This window comes from Arachis ipaensis, chromosome B4 (genome assembly GCF_059453495.1).
Source record: "Arachis ipaensis isolate K30076 ecotype BB chromosome B4, ASM5945349v1, whole genome shotgun sequence".
Lineage (NCBI taxonomy): Eukaryota > Viridiplantae > Streptophyta > Magnoliopsida > Fabales > Fabaceae > Arachis > Arachis ipaensis.
In genome coordinates this window covers 93,886,353-93,912,849 of record NC_142439.1, presented here as the reverse complement: position 1 = coordinate 93,912,849, position 26,497 = coordinate 93,886,353, and the positions used below count along the sequence as shown (strand labels likewise).

The 26,497-nt window shown below is 30.9% G+C and overlaps 1 protein-coding gene and 1 pseudogene across 1 annotated transcript; both read left to right on the top strand.

Annotated features, from left to right (window-relative positions):
- Positions 1-773: 773 nt before the first annotated feature.
- LOC107639429 (putative serine/threonine-protein kinase PBL11) lies at positions 774-4,455 on the top strand. The gene is made up of 6 exons (XM_088483307.1): positions 774-1,295; positions 1,923-2,245; positions 2,509-2,644; positions 2,814-2,956; positions 3,058-3,181; positions 3,682-4,455. Exons 1-6 carry the CDS (start codon positions 1,244-1,246, stop codon positions 4,137-4,139), a joined length of 1,236 nt encoding a protein of 411 aa, XP_088339433.1. The 5' UTR covers positions 774-1,243; the 3' UTR covers positions 4,140-4,455.
- LOC148568403 (uncharacterized) overlaps positions 4,139-26,497 on the top strand; it is a 32,340-nt pseudogene continuing 9,981 nt past the window's right edge.

Sequence of the window (26,497 nt, the reverse complement as noted above, 5' to 3'; positions counted from 1 at the left end):
GAGGAAAATGATGAAAAGAAAGGAGGAGGAGAAATTTTAATGAGAAAAGAAGGAAAAAAAGGAGGAGGAGGAGGAGGAGGAAGAGGATGTGGTGTTGGTGACGACGGTAACGAAAGAGAAAAATAATGAAAAAAGAGGAGGAAAAGAAGAAGACGTAGCATCATATGTGAAGAAGAAGAAAAAAGAAGGAAAATAAGAAGAAAGGAAGAAGAAGAAAGTGCGTGTGTGAATTTCAAGAAGAAAAAGAAGAAGAAGTACGAAGGGAGAAGCATAAAAAAAAACGTGTGAATCTAAAAGACTTGATTGGTTTAATCACTTGAATGTAAAACTTTACCGATATACAAATTAATTTAAAAAATTTTACTGAAGGTAAGATTCAAATATCCTAAATTTTCTTAAATGTACATTGGTTTCATTGACAATTACTAGAAAAGTTAATAACAAAGTTACTTTACACTTTACACTTGGAGTACTTTGAAAAATCATTTTATATATATGTATCACCTCAATAGACACAAATAATTAATTAACAAAAGATATTTGATTTTATTCTTAATAAAGTAAACGTTTCAAGCTATTTCTCATCATCATCCATATTTTTACTTTCTTTTAATGATTTTTAAATTTTTACTAACAAGTACACTAAGAATGTTCTAAAAATAGTAAAATACTAAATAAAAATTTAAATAGAAAATATAAGCTTTTTAAGTTGTCATTTGTCAATATATTAAATAGAAAACATTATCATTCTTGATTCCTGTATTATCATTCATTCATTCCTGCATTAAAGCAAGTAAGGTGCAAAATGACAAAATTGGAAAAAATAAAATAAAAAAAAAGCTCACAGCGCAAAGTGAAGTCAATCTTCCAATCTACTTTCCTGCCTTTGCCACAATAATGGTCCGAAAAGGCTCCTCAAAATAATAGCCTCTTCTCAGTCCATTTAACAAAGCCACCCAAATTTCCAATTTTACCCCCTTCCTTCGTTGCTTCCATGATCCTTCTCATCATCATCGCAAAAAGCTTTGAAAAGTTCCTGAATTTCTCAGATACTCTCCCTTGGGGGGGAATAGGGATCTTCCTTTGAAACCCTACTGGCAGTGGGTTCTTCACTTCTTCAGTTTTTCTTGTTTGTTCCTCTTTTTTGGATTGTATTTTTGCTTTTTTTGGCCACCAATCCTATACAAATTTCCCTTTTCCTTTCAAAATTTGAAACTTTGAACTTTTTTGAAACGTTTTGTTGATGGGTGCTTGTTGGAGCAACCGGATTAAGGCTATTAATCCTTCCAACACAGGTCTGCTTCTTGTGTTGACTTCCATCTTCACATTCTTTTGCTTCCTCTTAATACTTTCATAATCCGATGTTCATTTTTCTCTAGATTTTTGGTTCTATGTTGGTTTTGGTTGAAATGGAATATGGGTTTGTGGTAGTTTAGACCTAAAAGGTTTTAACTTTTGTGGACTTTTATGAATTCATGTGCATGTATCGTAGTGTGTGTGGAACATGCATTGAGAATTTGAGATCCTTGCAAGTTAAGATACTATGGTTTTTTCCCCGCTGATTTTGTGATTTATGCTTCACAAAAAAAGGTTTAATATGAGATAATCATTGGATTGTTGAACTCTAGATTCGCGCCTAACTGTAGATTGTAGGTTTTTATCAAATTTCATATTTCCCGTTTGCAAATCTCTAGACAGAATAGTTTTCTTCATATCGTTCCTTTGGGGTAAACGAAAAAATTGTAATTTGAGTTTGAATGTAATTCATTTCAGAATAACATAATAGTAATTTGGGGTTTTATGGAGTCCATGTAAATTTGGTATTATGTCTCAGCTTAGGTTCTTTTCCTTGTTAGTTTTAAGACCAAACATGGTGAGCCTTTTTAAACATTGTCTTTATTGGTATTGGTGATTTGATGTAGGGTTCACTTCTAGAAGTGTCAGCAGGAATGGACATGACATCAGTTCAAGTAGCAGGAACTCCTCTGCCTCCATAATTGTCCCTCCTCGAAGTGAGGGTGAGATATTACAGTCATCTAATTTGAAAAACTTCAGCTACAATGAACTAAGAGCCGCCACAAAGAATTTCCGGCCAGATAGTGTCTTAGGCGAGGGAGGGTTTGGTTCAGTTTTTAAGGGATGGATTGATGAGCATTCACTTGCTGCTACAAAACCAGGCATAGGAATGATCGTTGCCGTGAAGAGGCTTAACCTAGATGGGCTCCAGGGTCACAAGGAATGGTTGGTAAGTATAAATTCTTTTTCTGTTTTGTTTTGTCTCTCATGCTTATTTATTTGGCTCTTCAAATTTTAGCTTGGCAACTGCAAGATTTTCGGATACTCGTTGAGGTTCCTTTTCTGAACCTGTTTTAGGGATTCTGTGGAACTGTATGTTTTCCTTTGATCTTGTGGGCATTTTAGATGGATTTTTATTATCATAATGTAGCTTAACAAATATCTAAACCCGGCTGTGTAATAGTAACTTGTTTTGTGTTGTTGAATTCATAGGCTGAAATCAACTATCTGGGGCAACTTCAGCATCCTAATCTTGTCAAGTTGATAGGATACTGCTTGGAGGATGACCACCGGCTTCTGGTTTATGAATTTATGCCTAAGGGTAGCGTCGAGAATCATCTGTTCAGAAGTTAGTACCGTAAATTTTGTGAAATTTTCAGTTCTTTTAAGTTTCATCATTTTTGTTCCTCATAAAAGTTTTGTTATTACTGATTTTTTTTGGCCAAATATTCATAGCTTAAACTTAATCCCTACTAAGTTCTAATAGTAATGTCACTCGAAATCATTGTTTAATGCAGGAGGTTCCTATTTCCAGCCATTCTCTTGGAATTTGCGAATGAAAATTGCTCTTGGGGCTGCACGAGGTCTTGCTTTTCTTCATAGTCCTGAAGTTCAAGTCATATACCGCGACTTTAAGACTGCAAACATCCTCCTTGATACTGTATGTACATCATTGCAGACTCGAGCATGTCCCGTTGTTGTTTTGGAATATGATGGATTTCATAGTTCTACTAAACTACTTCATTGCATGCTTCTCTGCAGAATTACAATGCCAAACTTTCTGATTTTGGGTTGGCCAGAGATGGTCCAACAGGTGATAGAAGCCATGTCTCTACTCGGGTCATGGGAACACGGGGATATGCGGCGCCAGAGTATCTAGCAACAGGTATCATCTCTCTTGTTCCAAACTGTATTGTTGGGTTTCTGGCACTGATTTTCCATGCAAAAGAAACTCACCTTTTCTCAGCTCATAGATTTTATTTTCACATAATTTTCCATGGCCAATTTTTTGTCAGCTACTGAAATACTCTCAATTGTTTGGTGTTTACTTGTTCCATTTGTAGAGCTTTCAGCATCCTTTCATGTATGTAGTCCCTGAGTCTTCAAGTTTTCTGGAATATTGATTTTCAACGTTCTATGTTGTCACTTTTATGAAGATGCACAATCCCTCTATATTCAGAACATAATCTATTTCAACTTTCAAGTATAATTTATGAAGATTTTTTTTGTCTATTTAGAATTTGTGATTTATGTACTCAGATTTGAGCAGCTTCTACTGTCTTTTTCTTTTGTTTTTTTGCATTCAAAAAAGTAAGTAATGCCTAATGCCTACTGTGTTGTTGTGAGTTAATATTGTATTTTATTTTTTTCATTCTTGGTTGCTAGGTCACCTCACCTCTAAGAGTGATGTGTATAGTTTTGGAGTAGTTCTTCTCGAAATGATATCGGGGAGAAAAGCAATAGACAAGAACCAACCAACTGGAGAGCACAACTTAGTTGAATGGGCCAAGCCTTATCTGTCTAATAAACGCAGAGTTTTTCGTGTAATGGATCCTCGTCTTGAAGGCCAATATTCCCAGAGTCGAGCACAGGCAGCAGCCGCCCTTGCAATGCAATGTCTTGCGGTTGAGCCTAAGGCCAGGCCGAATATGGACGAAGTGGTAAAAGCATTGGAGCAGCTTCAGGAATCAAAAGACTCACACAAAAGAAGCACTAATCCGAAAGAGCATCACACGCGTGGTTCCAGCAATCTCAATGGCCGTCATGCTCCTGGCAAAGGCAGTGCAGATGCTCCCAAAATGGCCTCGGCTTATCCACGGCCCTCAGTTTCTCTTCTTCAGTGATGAAAGAGTTGTCATTTGACGAGAACCAAGCAGAACAAAACCAGCTCGAAGGTTTAGGGGGTGCTAAGGACCATATTTATGTAAGCAATGGAATGTATAGTTTATGTTACTGTGTTAGTCATATGTTGTATTTTGAGTTACATTAGAGTTTTGTTTTTCTGAGTCATTGTTAGGCATATACGAGTCCCATGTGATATGGGAATTATGAATGATGAATCTCTAAGGTGTTCATTACTTTTGGACCCTTGTACAAAACAGTAATGTTACTTTGATTCTTCATTAGAGTTGGGAAAATCAGACATGGTTTCATTTGTAACTTATTCCAACTTGAATTTTTTTGTCGAATTTCGTAACTTCTCAGAATATTGTATAACAACGAAAAGAGTAAAAGAAAATGAAAAAGTGAGAGAATATATGGAAATATACTCTTCATATGCTTTTATTTGTCATTCTTAAATTATGGGTTTTTATTTAAATAAATAAAGAGTTATTATTTCTGAAAGATATTATTTTTAAAAGGGTAATGTTATATGATTAATAAAATTTATTATTTTTTATCAATACTCTAAATCTTAAATGCTAAATTCTAAATTTTAAACTTCATTTCTAATAGTATAAATAAAGAATTTACCTAATATTAATAATAAAAAGTATTTGTCCTAACATTTTTTTAAATGGTGCATTTCGGTGAAAAAAAAAATGTCTTGTTTGCAACCCTTGTTGCAAAATGAGTTTCACATAATTGGACCAATTTTGTATGCCCTTATTATGAAATGTTTTGTAATATGTCAATGCAAAATTATGAAAGCTTATATTCACATACAAATTGCAAGAATACATAGCATACAAAGGTAGGTTTTATTTTATTTTTTATTTTTTCAAAAAATAAGACCTGCAAAATATGTCATTTATTCTCTCTCTACATCTCTGCATGCTTTTAATATGTATGTGAGTTTCTCCCACTATAAAATGGTTTACATTGCATAGTTGCAAAACTTACTTTAACTTTTGGAAGATTTTTAAGTATATCTTGTACCAGTGATTTTTAACCGTTGATCTTAATTATATATATTATATATATTTTTTATAATTAAGATCAACGATTAAAAATAACTGAAATATTTTCCTTAACTTTTACATATGGTTGAAAATATTTAATTTTACTTATTTGTTAAAATTTAAAACCTATATTATGCTCCCTTATATTATATGTGAGTCAAAATTGCATTTCACTTTCCCAAATTGGTAGAACACCGAGAAGAGGAAGCAGCACTTAAATGGTCCACTTTTTCCTTTCGCTTTTTAATTAATTATTACTAATGCAGAAAAAGTCGTCACCGTGTTGACCACTTCAATTCCCAACCACTAAACCCCCTTTTTTGACTCGGCCTTCTCAGTTTCGCTTCTAATCCTAACCAGTAACAACGGACAACGTTGCCAAATTAGTTTAGTTTAGTTTCTTCACACATTCTTTTTTCTTTATCTTTTGAAAAGAAGCTTCCCAGAGGTTGGTTATTGGCATTAGTTACTACCAATACGAATTTGGAAACTTATTTAATATCAAATTAAGAGTAATTTATAACAATCTCTTTATTACTAAGATCAGATGATATTGCAAACTGGTATTATCCATTGTTTTGATAAGAATATATATTATATACTACTGGTGCTTGACCCCAAAATATTAGGTAACAAGGACAAGTTTAACGGTGTACCAGAGAAATGAATATCACCTTATTTATTAATTGTATAATAATGGATGAACCGAATATATAATGTTGTACTAGAGAACTGAATATGACTTCGCTCCTAAGTCCTAACACATTAATTTTTTTTTTTTTGGGAAAATATCACAACAAAAACGGGAGTGTTGATTAAGTATTTATCATGAAAACAAAAATTAAACCTAAAATTAGTTTCCATTCTTAACCCAACCTAATTAAGTCGACGTTTGTGTTTAACACATTGAAAAGTTTGGTGTTAATTAAGGTTATTTTCTTGTTGAAAGAGACTCGGCATATTTTGTATCCTCAAATCAATAATGCTGGTGATGGTGCTACATCTTCTTGCTTCCACTTTCAATATTTGACATTAGGTCTTGAAAAGTCTTTTAGCTACCCTTTTACTTAGCTTTGAGTTTTGAACTAGGTAAATGCCCCCGATGCGCGGATTGTTTTACCAAACATATAATATTTAACTGTATATATATTTGTAAAGAGTATTTACACATTTTTATTTTTTAGTACTCATATAATTTTAAAATAATCTAATAAATAAAAAAAATAAAATTCTAATTTTTAATTTAACAAATTATTTTAAAAAGTTCCTATCTAATGTATCTTTTAAAAAACAAATTCTATGTAATATTTTACAATGTCAATTTTGGAAAATAGCAAGGTGTAGCAACCAATTTATATTTAAATTAACCTAATTTTATAAAAAAAAACAATGAATAATTTTATTATCCAAATCAATAAATTTATTTGTAAAACCACGTAAGTAATACCTTTTTTCTTATATAAAATATTTAGAATCTATTTTATTATATAAAAATTGGGTTTTGTATTTAATGATAAAGACATATTTTTGAGAGTATTTTCTAATTTATTTCTTTTAACTCATTAAATATAATTTATTACAATGGCTTAATTATATCAACTAATTAATTTGATTAGATATTTAAGCATCACATAATTTAATATTATATATCAATTAATTCAATATAATTGTTAGAGTATAATTATGATCAATTAGATCAATTAGCATTATTCAATATATCTGAATATTTATTATAGCCTTTATAGGATATCACATCTTTATTATTTTGAATCTTTTATCACCTATAAATACCCTTCTATATTGTATCATTTTACACAACTTGAATACTCACAAACATTTTTTTACTACTCCCTCTTCCCTGTCTAACATGGTATCAGATCCATGGTATCCTCCTTGAGGAGGATAAGTACAAGGAGGATAACTTGCACTTCCTTCCGACAGTTTCATCTGCGCATCCTTGTGGCAGTTTCGTCTGCGCTTTCTTTCGGCAGTTTCGTCTGCGCTTCTTTCTGGCAGTTCCGTCTGCATTTCCTTCCAGCAGTTTCATCTGCACCCGTTCTATCAGTTTATGCATTTTTTTTATTTAGTTGTTTCAAATAAGTTTCACAGAGGAGAGATGTTAGAGTATAATTAGGATCAATTAGCATTATTTAACATATCTAAATATTTATTATAGGATATTACGTCTTTATTATTTTAATTCTCTTAGCACCTATAAATCCTCTTTTATATTGTATCATTCAACACAACTTAAATACACACAAACATTTTCTCTAATACTCTCTCTCTTACCGTTTCTAATAATAATGAATACAATTTAATTTAGTTAAAAGTTCATTGTTTTATAATATATATATATATATATATATATATATATATATATATATATAAACATGACAGAATAAAATTGTAAAAATAATCTTTTTATCACTTTGGATATTTTAACTCTTTTTTTTCTTTGCGTGTAATTTCATTTTGCGTTAAACTTTGTTTAATTAATAATGAAATATACTCATGTTAATTCTATCATATAATAGTTTGTTTTTCTCCTATGTATTTTGATTTATATAGTTACTATTGATCTTGCTGTTTTCGTTTTTCTGAATTGTCTTTATTTTTTTATGAGTTGATAATTTAAATAAAAAAGTAAAGAAAAGAAAAAAAATGATAGCCAAAGACGGATGCTAGAAACCTAAAGTAGCAACATCATTTCTCAGCATTATTATTAATACGAACTTTATTTATTTTTTCTAACATTCTTTGATATGAGCTTCATTTCTTTTTCTTTATTATTATTAATGATTTTATTATTTTTTCTCTAATTATAAATCTCCTTATAATAATTCTTTGATAGAATATTTTTTTGGTCTAATAGATTTTTTTCCTTATTTTTTGTGAAAAATAATTTATATTAGGAAAAAAAAAGATACAAATTAAATTTTAAAATTCAAATTTAAATAAGATGTGTAAAGGGTAGCTATTGAATTCATTTGGTGGATTTAAACTTTTTGTATTATCGTCATTGAAAATTTCAAATACTATTATAAAATTCTAAATATTTTTTATCTTATTGTTCTTAAATTATATATTATACCGTGTATTTGAAGAGTTTTATATTTTTTAAATAAGTGTGACATTATATACTTTTTGATAAAAGGGATAATAAAGTTGAAGTGAGTAACAAAATTGATTATATAATAAGATACAAATTTTTAGAATTTCTAACACAATTGACAAATTTTTAGTTTCAAAATAAATTTTTATTCTATTTTTTATCTTTTATTTATTTTTTATAATTTTTTCTTGATTTTCTTAATTAATTATGATTGTAATAATTCATCACAAATTTATGTTTTGTAGATAAAATTTATCAATCATAAAATACAGAAAACTTAACCAAAAAAATTAAAAAATATTGATTAATCACAAAATAAAAAAAATATGAATTGTAATTTAATTATGTTGTAAAATACAAATTGAGGCTATTTAAAATTAGTTTTTTTTTTATCATTAATGTTATCTTAAACTATAATAAGGTAAAAAGTAAAAATTGTATATAATAATTTAATTTAATTATTTATACTACCAAAATTATTTTTTATTATATTTCATTCAGTTTTATTCATTAGTAATCTTTAATTGTCTATTTTAAATAAAAATTTGAATGGATTGAATTGATTTTTTTCAAATTAGTAATATAATTATTGTGATATTTGCTTTGTTCAGTAATATTTTTTAATTTATTTAATCTGATTAATCATCTCTTTCTTATTTTATGCTAATTTAACTAATTAAAGTTAATAAATTTTAGTTATTTTAATTCTTACAATTTTTTATTCTAATAATGTATTTCAATTAATAATAATAATAATAATAATAATAATAATAATAATAATAATAATAATAATAATAATAATAATAATAATTTCATTTTAAAGTGACGTTTTATTTCTAATATATATAATATGTCTAATTGTAGAAAATTTACTATTTCTTTATATGATTAAATTAAATTAGATATATTTATATTCAATTTATTAGATTACTTAATTATAATTAATTATATTAAAGATTAGATTAAGATTATGATAGATTATCATTATTTTATTATTTTTTATTTTGATATTAATTCAGATATTTAGTTTTTTATTATTATTTTTTTATTTTCTTATTCTATATGTTTATTTACATAAATCTTGATAAATTACATAAGTTCCTTTTATTCCTCTTTTATATATACATAAAATTTATTAAATTATTTCTCTTCCGTCTAATACTTTTATTTCTCTTCTATTTATATTTCTTTCCTTCAATATTTTATTGGTTCTTATTTTTTAAAATTTTACTTTAATTTGTGTATTTATTCTTATTACACCTAACATTTTTTATTTATGTGTAATATACATTCTTATATATGTTATAGAAATATGATTGAATTCCATTAACTTGCCAAATTTTTTTTAAAAATCTAAAGTTAAAGCACAAAAATATATTTATAGATATTTTACTTTTTTAACTAAAAATGTAATTTTTTTGCCATATTTATTGAAATCTTAAGTTAAATATGAATATTGATATTTAAAATAGAATAAATATATTTTAAATTTTTTGCATCTAAAATAAAATTCTATCAATGTTAGAATTATTTAGATAGATAAGTAATAGTGAATATAGAATTATTTAGGATGGATAGAATTAAGTACATCTTTTTATTAAAAATATGAATGTAAAAATATTATATTCAATTCTGAATAGTCAACCTCTCATTGAACCATTATATGTTCAAAAGATTTTTGAAGAAATGAAATAATTTTAGGTATATAATTTTTTGTAAAAATTTAATTAATTCAAGATATTTATTGTCGTTGATTAAAAAAGTAAATTGAAATGACAATTTAATATTTTTATACTCTTAAAATATTATTTATTTATTTTTCTATCATTCTTTATCATTCAATGATCATATTAATATAATTTAATTCAATAAAATTATTTATCATCATTTGATTGAACAAAAATTCTATTTTATCTGAAAATTTTAGGATTTCTCAACCTCAAGATCATCCATATTAAATTATTAAAAAAATATAACTGAGAGCACGGAAGCGTCTCTTCATTCGAGAGCATGATTGAGATCAAAGAGCTTGACTCTTGTGGTTCTTTGATCTTCGTCAACCGAAACTTTCTGTATCTCTGATCGGGCTGAATCACAACTCCACTGTGGGAAAAGAGCTACAGAGACAAATTTGATGTGGTGGAGACCAAAATCCTGAAGTCATTATTTATATTTGAGTGTAACACTCATTAAACCATAAAACTCAAATAAAATAGTATCTATGGTTTTAATCTCATTTATCCAAATCAAAAGTAATAATGACTTATTTAATTCAATATTTATGATAATAAATGAGATCATCGTTATATAAGTCATTTAATGTGAAATTACTTAATTTATGATTATAATTAATATATGTATTTTCCATAAATATATTAAGAAATAATAATTTCCTAACAATCTTCCATGTGGGCTATACATATATATTTTCCTGAGATAATCACATCTTATAAATTTTATGCGCACATCTGAATGTTATTTCTCTTATTACTTTAATAATATGGTCTATCTCATATATTAATTACGAAATTATCATAATTTTTATCACATTAGTGTCACAACGAAACCACGATGATCGCCATACTAAAATACTCAACCACATAGATCAAATTTAGATGAGAAAATTCAAAAATTACATGAAAAAATAATCTCATGCCTACCTATTTTCAACTAGTCCAACTTGAATAAAAAATTATTTTATTCGGTGACAGAAAGGAGGCGACGGGCTCAACAACGACGGTAACGGGATAAGCAGCGATGGCGACATGAGTTGTGAAGGAAGATGGGAGCTGTGAAGGGATAGGCGGCGATGGGCTCAGCAACAACAATGACGGGACCTATGAGGTTATTTTATGAAGAAGCTGAGAAGAAGACTCTAGGTGAGGATGACGGAATTTCTCTTGCATGGCTATAGAGTATGGACTAAAGTTGTGAATCACTGAATCTGTGATGTGAGACAAATCCTAATTTCTAAAAAGTATTTAAATGTATATATCCAGGACGAGTACACCCTAAACTTGATAATGCCCTGTCTTAAGCAAAATCTACCTCGACTCGGGTCAGGTTATTACCCTCCCCAACCAGGTATGGATGGGTCGGGTACTCGCGTATTCGGGTACTCCTGCCAAGTCTAATCACGTATTGATGCTTCATTTATTAAGGGTTTACCGCTAGCCAACAGATTGTTACACATACAAGACGAGATTCTAACTCCTAAAAGTTATTTAAGCGGACGAGTGAGATGATCACTCAACAAACTCAAATTGATTAAGACAAATACTAATTATTTTTAATATTTTAATATTAAAAATTCCGAGAGTTTGATTTTAATTATAATTTTATAAAATATTTATAATAATAATTACTATATATATTTTATTTAATTTTTTAATAAAACTTTTTATATAATTTTATGGATTATTCCGTACAAAGTATGGGAACATACACTAGTTAATGTAAAAAACATAAATATATTTTTGGCTTCCTATTTTATCAGTGCTTTGTATATATTTAATTAAAGGGTGTTGCTACACATCCAAGTATTTTTTTTCATCCAAGTTTATCCAAGTAGGTCCAACACCAACAAAAACCACTCTCATTAAAAGAGCGTCAATAACACGCGCTTTTTCTTCTTCTCTTCCCCCGCGCTTCTTCTTCTTTCAAATTCACGCATACCTCCTCCTCCTCCTCTTCCTCCTCTTCCTCCTCCTCCTCTTCGCGCACGCAGATTCTTCTTCTGCTTCTCCTCCTCCTTCTCTTCTTCTTCTTCTTCGTCTCCTCTTTCGTTATCCTCATCACCAACAACACCAATATTTTGCTAATAGATTTTTTTTCAATCGAATTGAATGAAATGAAATCGCTAAATTGAATTGAATTGAACTGAATGGACGCAGGTGTTCTGAATTGAATTGACTTGATAATTCCTAAATTATAGACACAGGTCTTTTGAATTTGATTTTATATAATGGATAATGTTCCGTTCATTTAGTACTATAAAATTGTTTCACCTTAATAACGTGTTCGGTTCATTACGTAGAAAGCTGTTTTGAATTTGATTTTATATAATAGATAATGTTCCATTCATTTAGTACTATACAACTGTTTCATCTTAATAATGTGTTCGGTTCATTATGTAGAAAGCTATTCTGAATTTGATTTTATATAATGGATAATATTCCATTCATTTAGTACTATACAATTGTTTCACCTTAATAACGTGTTTAGTTCATTATGAATTGAATTGAATTGAATGGACGTAGGTGTTCTGAATTGAATTGAATTGATAATCTCTAAATTGTAGACACAGATGTTTTGAATTTAATTTTATATAATGGATAATATTCCGTTCATTTAATATTATACAATTGTTTCACCTTAATAACATGTTCGGTTCATTATGCAGAAAGCTGTTTTGAATTTGATTTTATATAATGGATAATATTCTGTTCATTTAGTACTATACAATTGTTTCACCTTAATAACGTATTTGGTTCATTATGCAGAAAGCTGTTCTGAATTTGATTTTATATAATGGATAATGTTCCGTTCATTTAGTACTATACAATTGTTTTACCTTAATAATATGTTCGGTTCATTATGAATTGAATTGAATTGAATTGATAATCTCTAAGAGGAGGAGAAGAAAGAGGAGGAGAAGAAGAAGGAAAGAAGAAAAACCTGCGTGTGCAAATTTGGAAGAAGAAGAAGAAGAAGAAGAAGAAGAAGAAGGAGAAGAAGAAGAAGGGAAGAAGAAGAACCTGCGCAAATTTGGAAGAAGAAGAAGAAGAAGAAGAAGAAGAAGAAGAAATACGAGGAGGAGAAGGAGAAGGAGAAAAAAACGGAGAAGGAGCGCGTGATTTAAAATGTTGTTACAATAACTTGGATAAACTTGAATAAGGATTTTGCTTGTGGATGTAGAGTTTTATTCTTAGTTAAAATCTATTAATTATGTAAATTTCCTATTAAGTATACAAAAATAAATGCCATTTAAAAAAAATATCAAATTTATCTATACTATATTGTCATTCACAAAATATTCAAAATTCTAAAAATTGGTTTATAGTTAAATTCAAAACACATTAAATAAAAGACAAAAAAATTAAGTTCAACATATCTCACTATTTATGTAATTACATAAATCTGTCACTTAAAAATCTATATTTTAAGTGATTTCCTTTAACTAACTAATGTAAAAGGAAAAACCTGAAAATTTTATATAATTTAGTAATCAAATATTTATTAAAAAATATTTTATGAAATTGCAAAATTACTTCTATAATACTTAAATACAATTCATTTTCTCTTCTTGCGCTTAACAAAAAGATACAATCTCAAAAATCATGTTTGATTTATATTGTAAAATAATATTTGAATTATTATCTGCCATGATAATAGTTAAGATGGTTTTATTTATTGGTTTAATTTTTTCATAAAAAAAAGTTATACAATATCTAAAAATAAAAAGACAAAAGTACTCCTTAAAAATTTAGTAATAATATACACCACCATCATCAACTACACAAATCTTAAAATTTAAAAAAAAAATAAAAAATAAAAATCAATTATATATAAGATCAAATATTATTTTTTCATTCTTAAAAAAAGATCATTATTAATAACAAAAAAATAATAATTATAAGAAAAAATAATGAATTAGTGAAAAGAAAAAAAATTTGTTATGATCCAATTTTCACATGTGTCTTGAATCTCTATACCTATTAGACAGAATTCACAAAAAAATCATATAATCAAATTTAAATCTTTAATAACAATAAAAAATGCATATTAACCATTCTATGTATCATTTTATTTTAATAATTAAATTTTTACAACTGTTATACAGAAAATCATCAAATCACATTTCCAAGACACCTATATCTTCCTAGTTATAAGATACAATATCAAAATAAATTAAAAAAATAAAATAAATAAAATATTATTTAAATAAACTTTTAAATGCCAATAAAACTCTCTAGAGTTCATATCTGTAACCAAATAATATTATTCTTTTATATTCTAGAATACTACTCCTATTATGCGCAGATTGCGTACCTATTCAATAGTAATTTATGTTGTACATTTAATTCTAAATAAAAAGTAAATTTATATTTCAACTGGGACCCAAAAATGTTACTATCTACCACTATTCATTGAATGCAAGTAAATTTTATAAACAAATATAATATCTTTTTGGCTCCCAATTCTATTAATACTATACTATTATCTTTACAAATATTACGAACTCACATAGTTAGACGCCTAATAAGAACTCCATCTTATTTTACACTGCCACTAAAATGCATCTTTTTTTTTTATTTTCATTTTTGATATTAGTCACAGATTTAATGAAATACAACAATCAAGTAAACAAAATAAACATAAAGTGATGACATATTGAACTGAAATAAGATGCATAAAGTATAAATTAACAGAAAAGACTATTTTTTTAAGAAAAAAAGTAAAAAAGATCTGGCCATAATATGTTATACAGATGCATACAGAAACAAAACCATTTTTTTCTATAATCTTTCAACATTTTCTTCTAACACTTAAAATACTACCAAAAAATGTTGAAGATCAAGCACAAAAAAATGAACAAAACCTAGACCTTTAACAATTTTCAAAAATTCTAACTTTAATAATGAGTGAATATATAATGTCACATACAAAACAGAACAATATAAGTTTGTAAGATATATATAGGAAGCAGATTGAAGATTAAATAAAGTTCACTATCATACTTTAGTTGACATATTATCTCTCCCAAAGTCTTTATTACTACAGGAACATCTCCTGATAGCTAAATTTAAGATAAATGTCGATTAAAATTTAATTGCAAAATAAGATAATTCAAAGGAAGCCGCTAGAGCAAAATAGAAAAAAAAATTTACAAAACTTGAACAAAAGTGAGCATGCATAGGTGTTAAAAGTTTTCAATATACGAATCTTAAAATTACAATGAAACTATCTCATCAAAGCATCACATATTTAAGCTGCAAAAAAAAAAAAAAAAAACGGCTCCATGTTCATCAAACTTTGATTTAATTAAAGCAAAACCTTTCCTAGTTCTTATCAATAGTTTCAAATGAAGTATATATTTTTATACTTAGCAAAATAAACTGTAAGCTTCAATTTCATGTTTAAAACAAACCAAAATAGATAAAAAAATGGACAGCAAAAGAAAACAAATTATTTATTATATCATCATGAAAACAAATCAAACCATGACAAAGACAACTCAGAAACCACCTCCCCTAGGCAAAAAGTATAAAAATATCCATGTTAAGTGATTTCCAAAAGAGCAAATCTAAATAGAGAACACTAAACATCAAATAAGATCTCATATGAAAGGACTAAAATATAGTATACATTCATGGTGCTGAGTGTGAGTGGTGCTGGTATGAGTGCCCAAGGTATAAGTTGTAATAAATTTGAAAGAATCCCCTAAAAACCTGAAATTTATCAGCAGGCACAATAAAATGAGTATCAGTTATCATAGAGCAATAAGAGTAGTTGCAAACCCATGCAAAATCATTTGAAGGAGCAACCATTTTTTACAAACCTATAGTATACATTACTGTTTCAGCATCCATTTCTGGTATCCATAAAGAAAGAAAGAAAGAAAATTAATGGTTCAAAATGAAACATTGGCATTAATTCCTCCTCAAAGTTCACATAAACAAATACACAAACTTCTTATGAGCAAATAGTTTATCACAAATTAATCACGAATAATTATGAATAGTTGCACACATATATTGCAACTCCCTAAAAGAGAAAAGAAAAATCTCAGCAATGACTTCAGAATTCAAAGTAAGCATAGGAAGGTAGTTTTTGGCTTAGTCTAGACCTTGAAACAAAAAAGCAACAATTTTCTTAATTATTGAAACAAAACAACTACCAAGTACAGCAGAAATTCAAAATCTTATGCATAGGCAACAATGTTAAAGAATATAAGAAAAATGATACCTATAATCATGTAAGAAATTATGACTTTAGTAGAAAATATATTCTAGAGCAAAAATATTAAATTGATCAGTAAAAAGAAATCATGTATATTTTCTTCACATCCTAGTTTGCCTTCTTATATTACATAGATTTTGAGAGTGAAAAATAAATAAATAAATAAATAAGTAATAAAGAGAGAGCAAAACCGAGAAACAAATCCAAATCAAGTATTGGACAAAGGTCAACAATAGTGAATGATAACAGTATCATACTCACACATAACCTCATTAGATAAAATCACAAAAAGCTATTTACATCAAAATGTAGCAGTTTGCAACAAAAACTTAATCCCACGAAAGACAGTAAAATTTGAAATGAAAAATTTCCAACTTCTAAAACAAAGATATAAGGAAAGGATATATAGTATAGTTAAAACACCATATTTTATTTTCAAGCCTAGTGGGTCAAGTAAAAGCATTTAGACTCCTAAAAGCAGCATTTTTTAGAATCTGTTTTTCCTCTGTTTGTAGTAAAAATGCCAAATGAAAATCTTTAGTTTAGAAGGGATGATTTTCTTTTGAAGCAATACAGTTCTTATGAACCCATATAATGATTCTTCTTCACACAAACAAAAGCATACTACATAAGTGCATATGAAAGAACCTATCTCTTTAACACCTTGAGTACTTATTGTTAAGAGTTCATATATATACACACTAAATCAATTCTTTGCCATCACATACATAAACATTTAAATATTATTGGAATAAGTGAGTTTTAAAAATTACTAAAAGCCTAAATACAATAAGAAAATAAGTAACAAGACACCAAACATTATAAGATTGCAACCAATACCAAACTTACCACCCTGATTTTTACATAATTATCATTATGTTCTATTTTAGTGTTGATAGTAATAAATGTCTTGCTTTATGTTTAAAGATAATATGAAAATCATTATGCATTTCAAATAAAAATCCTTAATTTCTCAAAATCCCATAATAATAATAACACTAATACTGATCTATGGTTGAAAATTACATAAATTAAAAGACAAAATATGTAAAAAAATTAAAAGTAATGTTCATACCTGATGATTGTTAGGAGGAATAGATTGTGTTGCAAACCAATGTTGAGCCTATTTTATCGCCTTTGTTCTATATTTTAGCACATCACTAACTCTAAGCGAAAAACAATGAATGTCTTTAATTTGAATCCTTGGTTAGCTTAGACTAGTGAGAGTGTACATGAATTAAGTGTGGAGAAATTGGGTTGGGAACATTTGGTTTGGGAATTGGATATTTTATATTTTTTGTTAAAATGTGAAAAAAAATAGTTCGGCGCATATTCTTGCATTCAATACCTTAATCATATGCATTAATCTCTTGTTTATATATGTACTATCCACCATACATACAAGAAGGAAGCAAAAGAAAAATAAAAAGAAAAATAAAAAAAAAGAAAAAAAGAAAAGAAAAACAAAAAGAAGAAAAAGTAAAAGAGAAAAAGAAAGCAATAAAAAGGGGACAAAATGCCCTAGAGTAAGTGGTGATAGCAATGCATATGTATTATACTCAAAATTGGGATGCATGAATATGTGACAAAAGATAGTCAATGGGTAGTTAGGTTTTTCATTTTGATTACATGGATTGTCTTAGGTTAGGTGGAAAGTTTAGGTTAATCAAGGATTCAAATTTTAGTCCACTTGACCAAATACATTCCTACCTTGACCCTAACCCCATTACAACCTATGAAAAGACCTCTTGATATGTGTATTCATGCATTGAATATATGTTGATTGGTAGAAGAAGAACAAGCCTTAGAAAGCAAGATTAGTAGAGAATTGAGAGAATCAACCCTTAAACACTTGAGCGATTAGAGCGGATACACATCCGGTGAGGGTTCGATGCTCAATTCCTTGTTCCCGCCTTTCATGAGCTTTCTTCTTGCAAGTCTATTTGTACTTTATTTTGAGATTTAAATTAGTGTAATTTAGTTCATATTTGTTCTTGGAAGATTGATTTACTTTTAACCAAGTAGGTATAATCATTTTTCATTTAGCTGCATTCATATAGATAGGTTGCGTTTAATAAATCCTACCATTCCTCTTCAATCCTTTATAGATTCTCTTGAGTTTAGCATGAGGACATGCTAATGTGTAAGTGTGGGGAGATTGATAAACCACTATTTTATGGTATACTTTAGATTGAATTAAGTGGATTTTGTCAACTATTCTCACACTTATTCATATAAATTGCATGGTTTTGTGAATCTTTCCTAATTTGTACTTAAGAATGAAAACGTGCTTCCTAGGCCTTTAAATTTCTAATTTTTAACTCTCTCTTATTACCATTTGATGCCGTGATATGTTTGTTAAGTGTTTTCAGGGTTATAGGGGAAGAATGGTTTAGATGATGGAAATGAAGCATGCAAAAGTGGAAGGAACACAAGAAATTAAGGATTTGAGAAGCTGATCCCGACGAGTACGCGTGGTTGACGCGTGTGCGTGACCAGGAGCATCGTCCACCGATGCGTATGCGTGATTGAAGCGTACGCGTGACCTTGTACAAAGTTCGATAGCGTCATGTGCCTGATTAAAGAGAAAATACTGGGGGCAATTTCTGAGTTGATTTTTGGCCCAGTTTTGAGCCTAATTTGAGGATAAGAGGCTGAGAGTGAAGGAGAATGGCATCAATGACTCACCACACACTTTAGTTTTAGTTTTAGTTTGAATTCTTGAGAGAGAAACACTCACTTCTCTCTAGGTTTTAGTGTCTCAATTCAATTTCATTTGGATCCTTTGGTTAGATCTGTGTTAATTCCAATTTTAGATTGCTTTAATTTGTAATTTCCCTCCTCTAAATTCATTTAGTGTTCTTGTCATTCTAGTTATTTTGGATCTTGAATTTGGATCTTGTTGAGATTGATTTCTATTAATGCATTGAGGAATTTCATGTTCATTGTTGTTAATTGCTTTGTTATTGTTAGTTGTTTGTACTGGATAGCTTTAATTTGAATTATCTTCTCAATTTTATAATGTCTTTCATTCTTGCTCACCAAGTGTTTGAGGAAATGTCACTTATGGCTATGCAGTAGATTTTTACTCTTGGCTTGGGGGTTGAGCAATTGAAAACTCTTGAATTGTCAAAGTCTTTTATTGATTGATAATTGGAAGTTGCTAGTTGACTTGAATTCCACCAAAGCTAGTCTTTCACTAGGATTTGACTAAGATGTGTAGATTAGAGTCAATTATACCACTTGACTTTCCTTCATTGTTAGAGGCTAATTAAGTGGGAGCAATGGACAATTCTTATCACAATTGATGATGATAATGAGGATAGGAATTTCAATTCTCACCCTAGCCAAGATTTTTACATTGTTTGATTATTAATCGTTAATTGCTTTTATTTCTAGTTGTTTACCTTTCTTGCACTCAACTCCTAAAATCCCAAGGAACCCCTAACCAATGATGTGCATCTTATGTCAACTCCTAGGAAAAACGACCTGGGATTCCACTCCCGGTTATTGATTTTATTGTTGTGACACACTTTCTAACTTTGACTAAAGGATTGATTGTTGGTTTAGACTATGCTTATAACGGAATTCTTTTAGTAAATTCTATACCAACATTTGTCCTCACATCAATATTGTTATTCATCTCTGCTGCTCAATGGAAGCAGATTCGGAGCCTCTGCCACCATCTTCTGTTTTTTTGCTAGACGCTCTCCTAACTACAACACCAATCACCGCCATTTTTTATCTTCTCTGCCGATTATTGCTTCCAACACCAGTGAGCTCCTTCTACTTCTGCCTCAATCATAGAGAGAGAGAGAGAGAGAGAGAGAGAGAGAGAGAGATAAAAGAAATCAAGTAATGATCTTATTTTTAAAATCTAAATTTAAATTTTTTCAGTATAACTTTCATTTCAATTTTCAAAATCTGTTCCAAAAACGGAAAGATAGCGCTTAAAATCAATTTTTTCTTGCTTTCAAAATTCAAAATCTGAACTCTTGTTTGATTTTCTATTATGCCACTTGTCATGCAAATAAACGCACCACTTGTCGAGTAAATAAATTGGACACTTGTCGAGCAATAAATCAAGCTCTAGTTATGTTTTATATATTAATAGATAGATAAATAGATAGATATTCTCAAATTCTTTTTTGGCTGTGGTATGATCAGGCTTCTTTACATGAATAGTGAATACGCAACTAAAGTTTTTATTGGTTTATAAACACTTTAATGTGTTAAATATGTTAATCATGGATACTAAAATTAGCTATCAAAATTAATTATTAATATAAAATACATATTAGAATATAAAATATATATTAAAAATATTAAATAATATATATTTTTATATAAATACATAATAATTAATTTTAATATATAAATATATAAATAATTTACATAATTAAATCCTCAACACTTGGTTAAATTAAAAGAGGATAAATCTATCTTATTCTCAAAATATAATTTAAGAAGATACAATAATTTTGGTTTGCATCGGAGGAATCACTTGATCAAACATCAAAAGCTTTAATTTATAAGTAATTTTTATAGATACTTTTTAGTTAATCCTCTCTTAATTAACATAATTTATTCTATGTGAAATGACAATTTCTAATTGTTTATGATATGACCGTTATACATTGATTATAGAGCTATAACTCGGCCATGAATGCTATAGCTCGGCCGCATACATTACAAGATCGGCTATTAAAAACCATACCAAAATGCCAGGTATGATTTTACTCCCCAATCAAAATACAATTATTTGGACATACAACGGTCATTCCCGACCTCTTAATAAAAGGGAATGGTAAGAAGTTTAGTCCATATCATATTTTTTCAAGAAAGAACTTATTACTCACTTACTTACTTGAGCGTTGGAGTGCCTTTTGCAGGTACCCACCCCCTTGTTTTTTCCATTGTCGACGTATACCTTATCTCAGTAGAAGAGCTCACCAACATTCACTGAAGGACGAGCTATACATCGGCAGAACCAGGTGATAAACCCCATTTGGAGGGTTTATCTTGTGTTGAATTTAGAGGATTTTATAACCTTTTAACCCACATTTATCCAATGAAATAGCATGGTTTTATAATTTCTCCTTTAATTGTGCTTAAGAGTAAAAACATGCTTTCTAGGTCTTTAATTAGCTAAAATTAATTCACCTTTGATTCCATTAGATGCCTTGATATGTTTGTTAAGTGATTTCAGATTTAGGAGGCAAAGATTGGATCAAGGGAATGAAGGAAAAGCATGTATAAATGGAGAACTCATGAAGAAATGAAGGAATCGCAAAAGCTGTCAAGCCGACCTCTTCGCACTTAAACGACCATAACTTGAGCTACAGAGGTCCAAATGATGCAGTTCTAGTTGCGTTGGAAAGCTAACATCCGGGGCTTCAAAATGATATAAGATTTGTTATGGTTGCATTTTGCATAGGGACGCGCACGCGCACGGTACGCGTACACGTCCATGGGCACACACAATTCACTTAGTCAAACACGTGGCCAGCGATTTTAGAAGCCTTGTGGGTCCAATCCAACTCATTTCTGATGCTATTTAAGCCAATGATTGAAGGGGAATTAACATACTTTCACACATTAGTTTAGTTTAGTTTAATTTTTGGAGGGAAAGTTAGTTTTAGAGAGAGAAGCTCTCACTTCTCTCTAAGATTAGAATTAGGATTAGGTTTAGTTCTTAGATCTAGGTTTTGATTCATGCTCTCTACTTCTTCTTCTTCTCAATTCTTTGTTGTTGCATTTATGATTTCTCTATTCTTTTGTTGTAATTTCCTTTATGTTGTTTCCATGCTTTATTGTAGATCTACTCTTGTTCCTTCTATTTTCTTTCAATTCAATTAGAGGTAATTCATAATAATTGTGTTCCTTTTGATTGTTGTTGTTAATTCATTGCCATAATTATTGTTAGATTCTATTTTTGTTGTCAATTTACTTTGCTTTCCTTTTATGCCTTCCAAGTGTTTGATAAAATGCTTGGTTGGATTTTAGTGTAGATTTTATTCCTTTTGGCTTTAGTAGAGTAATTAGTGACGCTTGAGTTTTCTAATTCCTTTGTTGATTGATAATTAGAAGTTTCTAATTGATTTGGATACCACTAACGCTAGTCATTCTCTTGGGAGTTGGCTAGGACTTGTGGAATCAAGTTGATTCATCCACTTGACTTTCCTCTATGATTAGAGGTTAACTAAGTGGTAGCAATGGATAATTATGGTCACAATTGAGGAGGATAACTAGGATAGGACTTCTAATTCTCATAACCTTGCCAAGAGCTTTCTAGTTGTTAGTTTATTTTCATTGCCATTTACTTTTGATGCCTCTTGTCCCAAAAACCCCAAAACATACTCCATAACCAATAACAAGACACTTTATTGCAATTCCTAGGGAGAACGACCCGAGGTTTAAATACTTCGGTTTATAGATTTTAGGGGTTTGTACTTGTGACAAACAAATTTTTGTATGAAAGGACTATTGCTTGGTTTAGAAACTATATTACAACGAGACTTATTGTGAATTCTAAACCACACAAGAGTCTAATCATCAAAATGACGCCGTTGCCGGGGAATTGCAATGGTGTTGTGTTATTGGTTATTGTATATATGTGAATATTGTGAATAACTTGATTTTTGGATTGTTTGTTAGTTTTTGCTAGCTTTAGGATTTTGTTTCATTATTTCTTATTAGCTTTTATCTTTTATTTTCTCTTGTCACCATGAATTCTCACTTTGGCTATGAGTTTGGTTCTAATTGTGTTGTAGGAAATGTAAACTTCAATGACCACATGCATCAAGGATGGAACCAACAAAGATGGGAGGAGTCTCAAGGAATTGATCACTCCTATTGGCAACAACCTCCGGATACTTATAGGTATAATTCACATCCTAGTGCATGTCAATTCAATGGATATGGTGAATCCTTTTATGACAATCAGTTACCACCATCATATGCCTATGATTCTTATCCTCAACATAAACCTCAACCATCCTCACAAGCCTTTTCATACCAACCACCTTCTTGTGACCCATATCCATTATATAACCAATCACCTATACCATATTCCCATAACCATTATGAGCAAGAACCTTTAGAACCACCACAATCATATCATGACTACTACCGAGAACCACCTCAATGCACACCATCTCCATACCCTTACCAAGAAGAACCACCTTCCTACTATGAACCCTCTCTCCAAAATGATGAACCCTCTTATTCACCCCAAGTCCCAATAGATGATTCTCTCACCTTGCTACTTCAAGGACAAGCGGATATGCAAAGGAACACCCTAGAGTTTGTGACTAACTTGACCAAGGTAGTGCATACTTTAGCCTACCAATGCTTAAATACTCAAGGTGCTTCTGTGGCCACATATGAAAAAGCAAAAGAAGAGCAAAGTATGAAGGAGAAATTGGAAAATCCGGTGGAGAAGAAGGAAGAGTCGAATTTTGTGTTAGAACAATTGGAGGAGCCTATGATTGTTGAAGAAAAGGAAGAAGTGGTTGAAGATTTAGGAGATGTTGAAAGTCCATGGGAATGTAGCATCATGAAGCACTCTTCCAAGAAGCTTGATGTTGATGTTGAGGAGGGTGCGCAACCTCTAAGGCATATCATACTTGGAGACTTGGAAGAAGTTTATCAAGAGATGGATTCAATCATGGATGAATTTCTATCTACAAGTGAATCCTCTCCCATTATTGGACATGAAGTTGAAATTATAGAAGAATGTGCACAACCTCCCATACCCTTGGTGAGCAATGAGAAAGAGAGCGAATCGGAAGAAAGGTTTATGGACAAGTAGAGGACATATTAGTAAAGGTTGAAGGCCTTTACATCCCTACTGATTTCATAATCCTAGATACTGGGAAGGATGAGGATGAATCCATCATCCTTGGAAGACCCTTCCTAGCCACAGCAAGAGCTGTGATTGATGTTGACAGAGGTGAACTAGTCCTTCAATTGAATGAGGACTCCCTTGTGTTTAAAACTCAAGGACATCCTTCTGTAAACATGGAAAAAAGGCACAGTAAGCTTCTCTCAGTACAGAGTCAACTAAAGCCCCCACAGTCAAACTCTAAGTTTGGTGTTGGGAGACCTTAGCCAAAATCTAAGTTTGGTGTTGAACTCCCATATCCAAACTCTAAGTTTGGTGTTGGGAGTCTATAAAATTGACCTGATCACCTGTGTGGCTCCATGAGAGCCCACTGTCAAGCTATTGACATTAAAGAAGCGCTTGTTGGGAGGCAACCCAATTTTTATTTATCTAATTTTATTTTTATTTTATTGTTCTTTCATGTTTTATTAGGTTCATGATCATGTGGAGTCACAAAATAAATAGAAAAATCAAAAACAGAATCAAAAACAGCAGAAGAAAAATCACACCCTGGAGGAAGGGCTTACTGGCGTTTAAACGCCAGTAAGGAGCATCTGACTGGCGTTCAACGCCAGAACAGAGCATGGATCTAGCGTTGAACGCCCAAAACAAGCAGCATCCTGGTGTTCAGACGCCAGGAATGCACACTGAGGAAAGCTGGCGCTGAACGCCAGAAACAAGCATAGAACTGGCGTTCAACGCTAGAAACATGCTGCATCTGGGCGCTGAACGCCCAGAACAAGCATCAATTTGGCGTTTAAACACCAGAATTACATGCAAAGGCATTCTACATGCCTAATTGGTGCAAGGATGTAAATCCTTGCCACCTCAGGATCTGTGGATCCCACAGGATCATCTCAGCATCTGTGGACCCCACAGGATCCCCACCTACCTCCACTCATACTCTTCCCTCTTCTCAATGTTCATTCTCTCTTCCCAATAAACAGCTTTCCCCAAAACCCTTCACCAATCACATCAAGCTCTCTTCCCTATCACCCATTCACCACTCACATCCATCCACTCTTCCCCATAAACCTACCTCATAAACCCCACCTACCTTCAAAATTCAAAATCACTTTCCCACCCAAACCCTCCCCATATGGCCGAACCTTAACCCCTCTCCCTCCACTATATAAACCCCTCCATTCTTCTTCATTTTCACACAACACAACCCTCTCTTCCTCTTCTTGGCCGAAACACAACCTCTCTCCCTCTCTTCCATTTCTTCTTCTTCTTCTTCATCTCTTCTTTCTTCTCTTGCTCGAGGGCGAGCATTATTCTAAGTTTGGTGTGGTAAAAGCATAAGCTTTTTGTTTTTCCATTACCATTGATGGCACCTAAGACCGGAGAATCCTCTAGAAAAGGGAAATGGAAGACAAAAGCTTCCACCTCCGAGTCATGGGAGATGGAAAGATTCATCTCCAAACCCCATCAAGACCACTTCTATGATGTTGTGGCCAAGAAGAAGGTGATCCCCGAGGTCCCTTTCAAACTCAAGAGAAATGAGTATCCGGAAATCCGACATGAAATCCAAAGAAGAGGTTGGGAAGTTCTAACAAACCCCATCCAACAAGTCAGAATTCTAATGGTTTAAGAGTTCTATGCTAATGCATGGATCACTAGGAACCATGATCAAAGTAAGAACCCGAACCCAAAGAATTATCTCACCATGGTTCGGGGGAATTACTTAGATTTTAGTCCGAAAAATGTGAGGTTGGCGTTCAACTTGCCAATGATGGAAGAGAACGCACGCCCCTACACAAGAAGAGTCAATTTTGATCAAAGGTTGGACCAAGTTCTCATGGACATATGTGTGGAAGGAGCTCAATGGAAGATTGACTCAAAAGGCAAACCGGTTCAACTAAGAAGACTGAACTTTAAGCCTGTAGCTAGAGGATGGTTGGAGTTCATTCAACGATCAATCATTCCCACTAGCAACCGGTCTGAAGTTACTATAGACCGGGCCATCATGATCCATAGCATCATGATTGGAGAAGAGGTGGAGGTTCATGAGATTATACCTCAAGAACTTTACAAGGTGGCTGACAAGTCCTCCACTATGGTAAGGTTAGCTTTTTCCCACCTCATTTGTCATCTATGCAATTCAGCTGGAATTGACATAGAGGGAGATATCCTCATTGATGAGGACAAGCCCATCACTAAGAAAAGGATGGAGCAAACAAGAGAGCCTATTCATGGATCTCAAGAGATGCATGAAGAAGGTCATCACCAAGAAATCCCTGAGATGCCTCAAGGGATGCACTTTCCTCCACAGAATTTTTGGGAGCAAATTAACACCTCCCTAGGAGAATTAAGTTCCAACATGGGACAATTAAG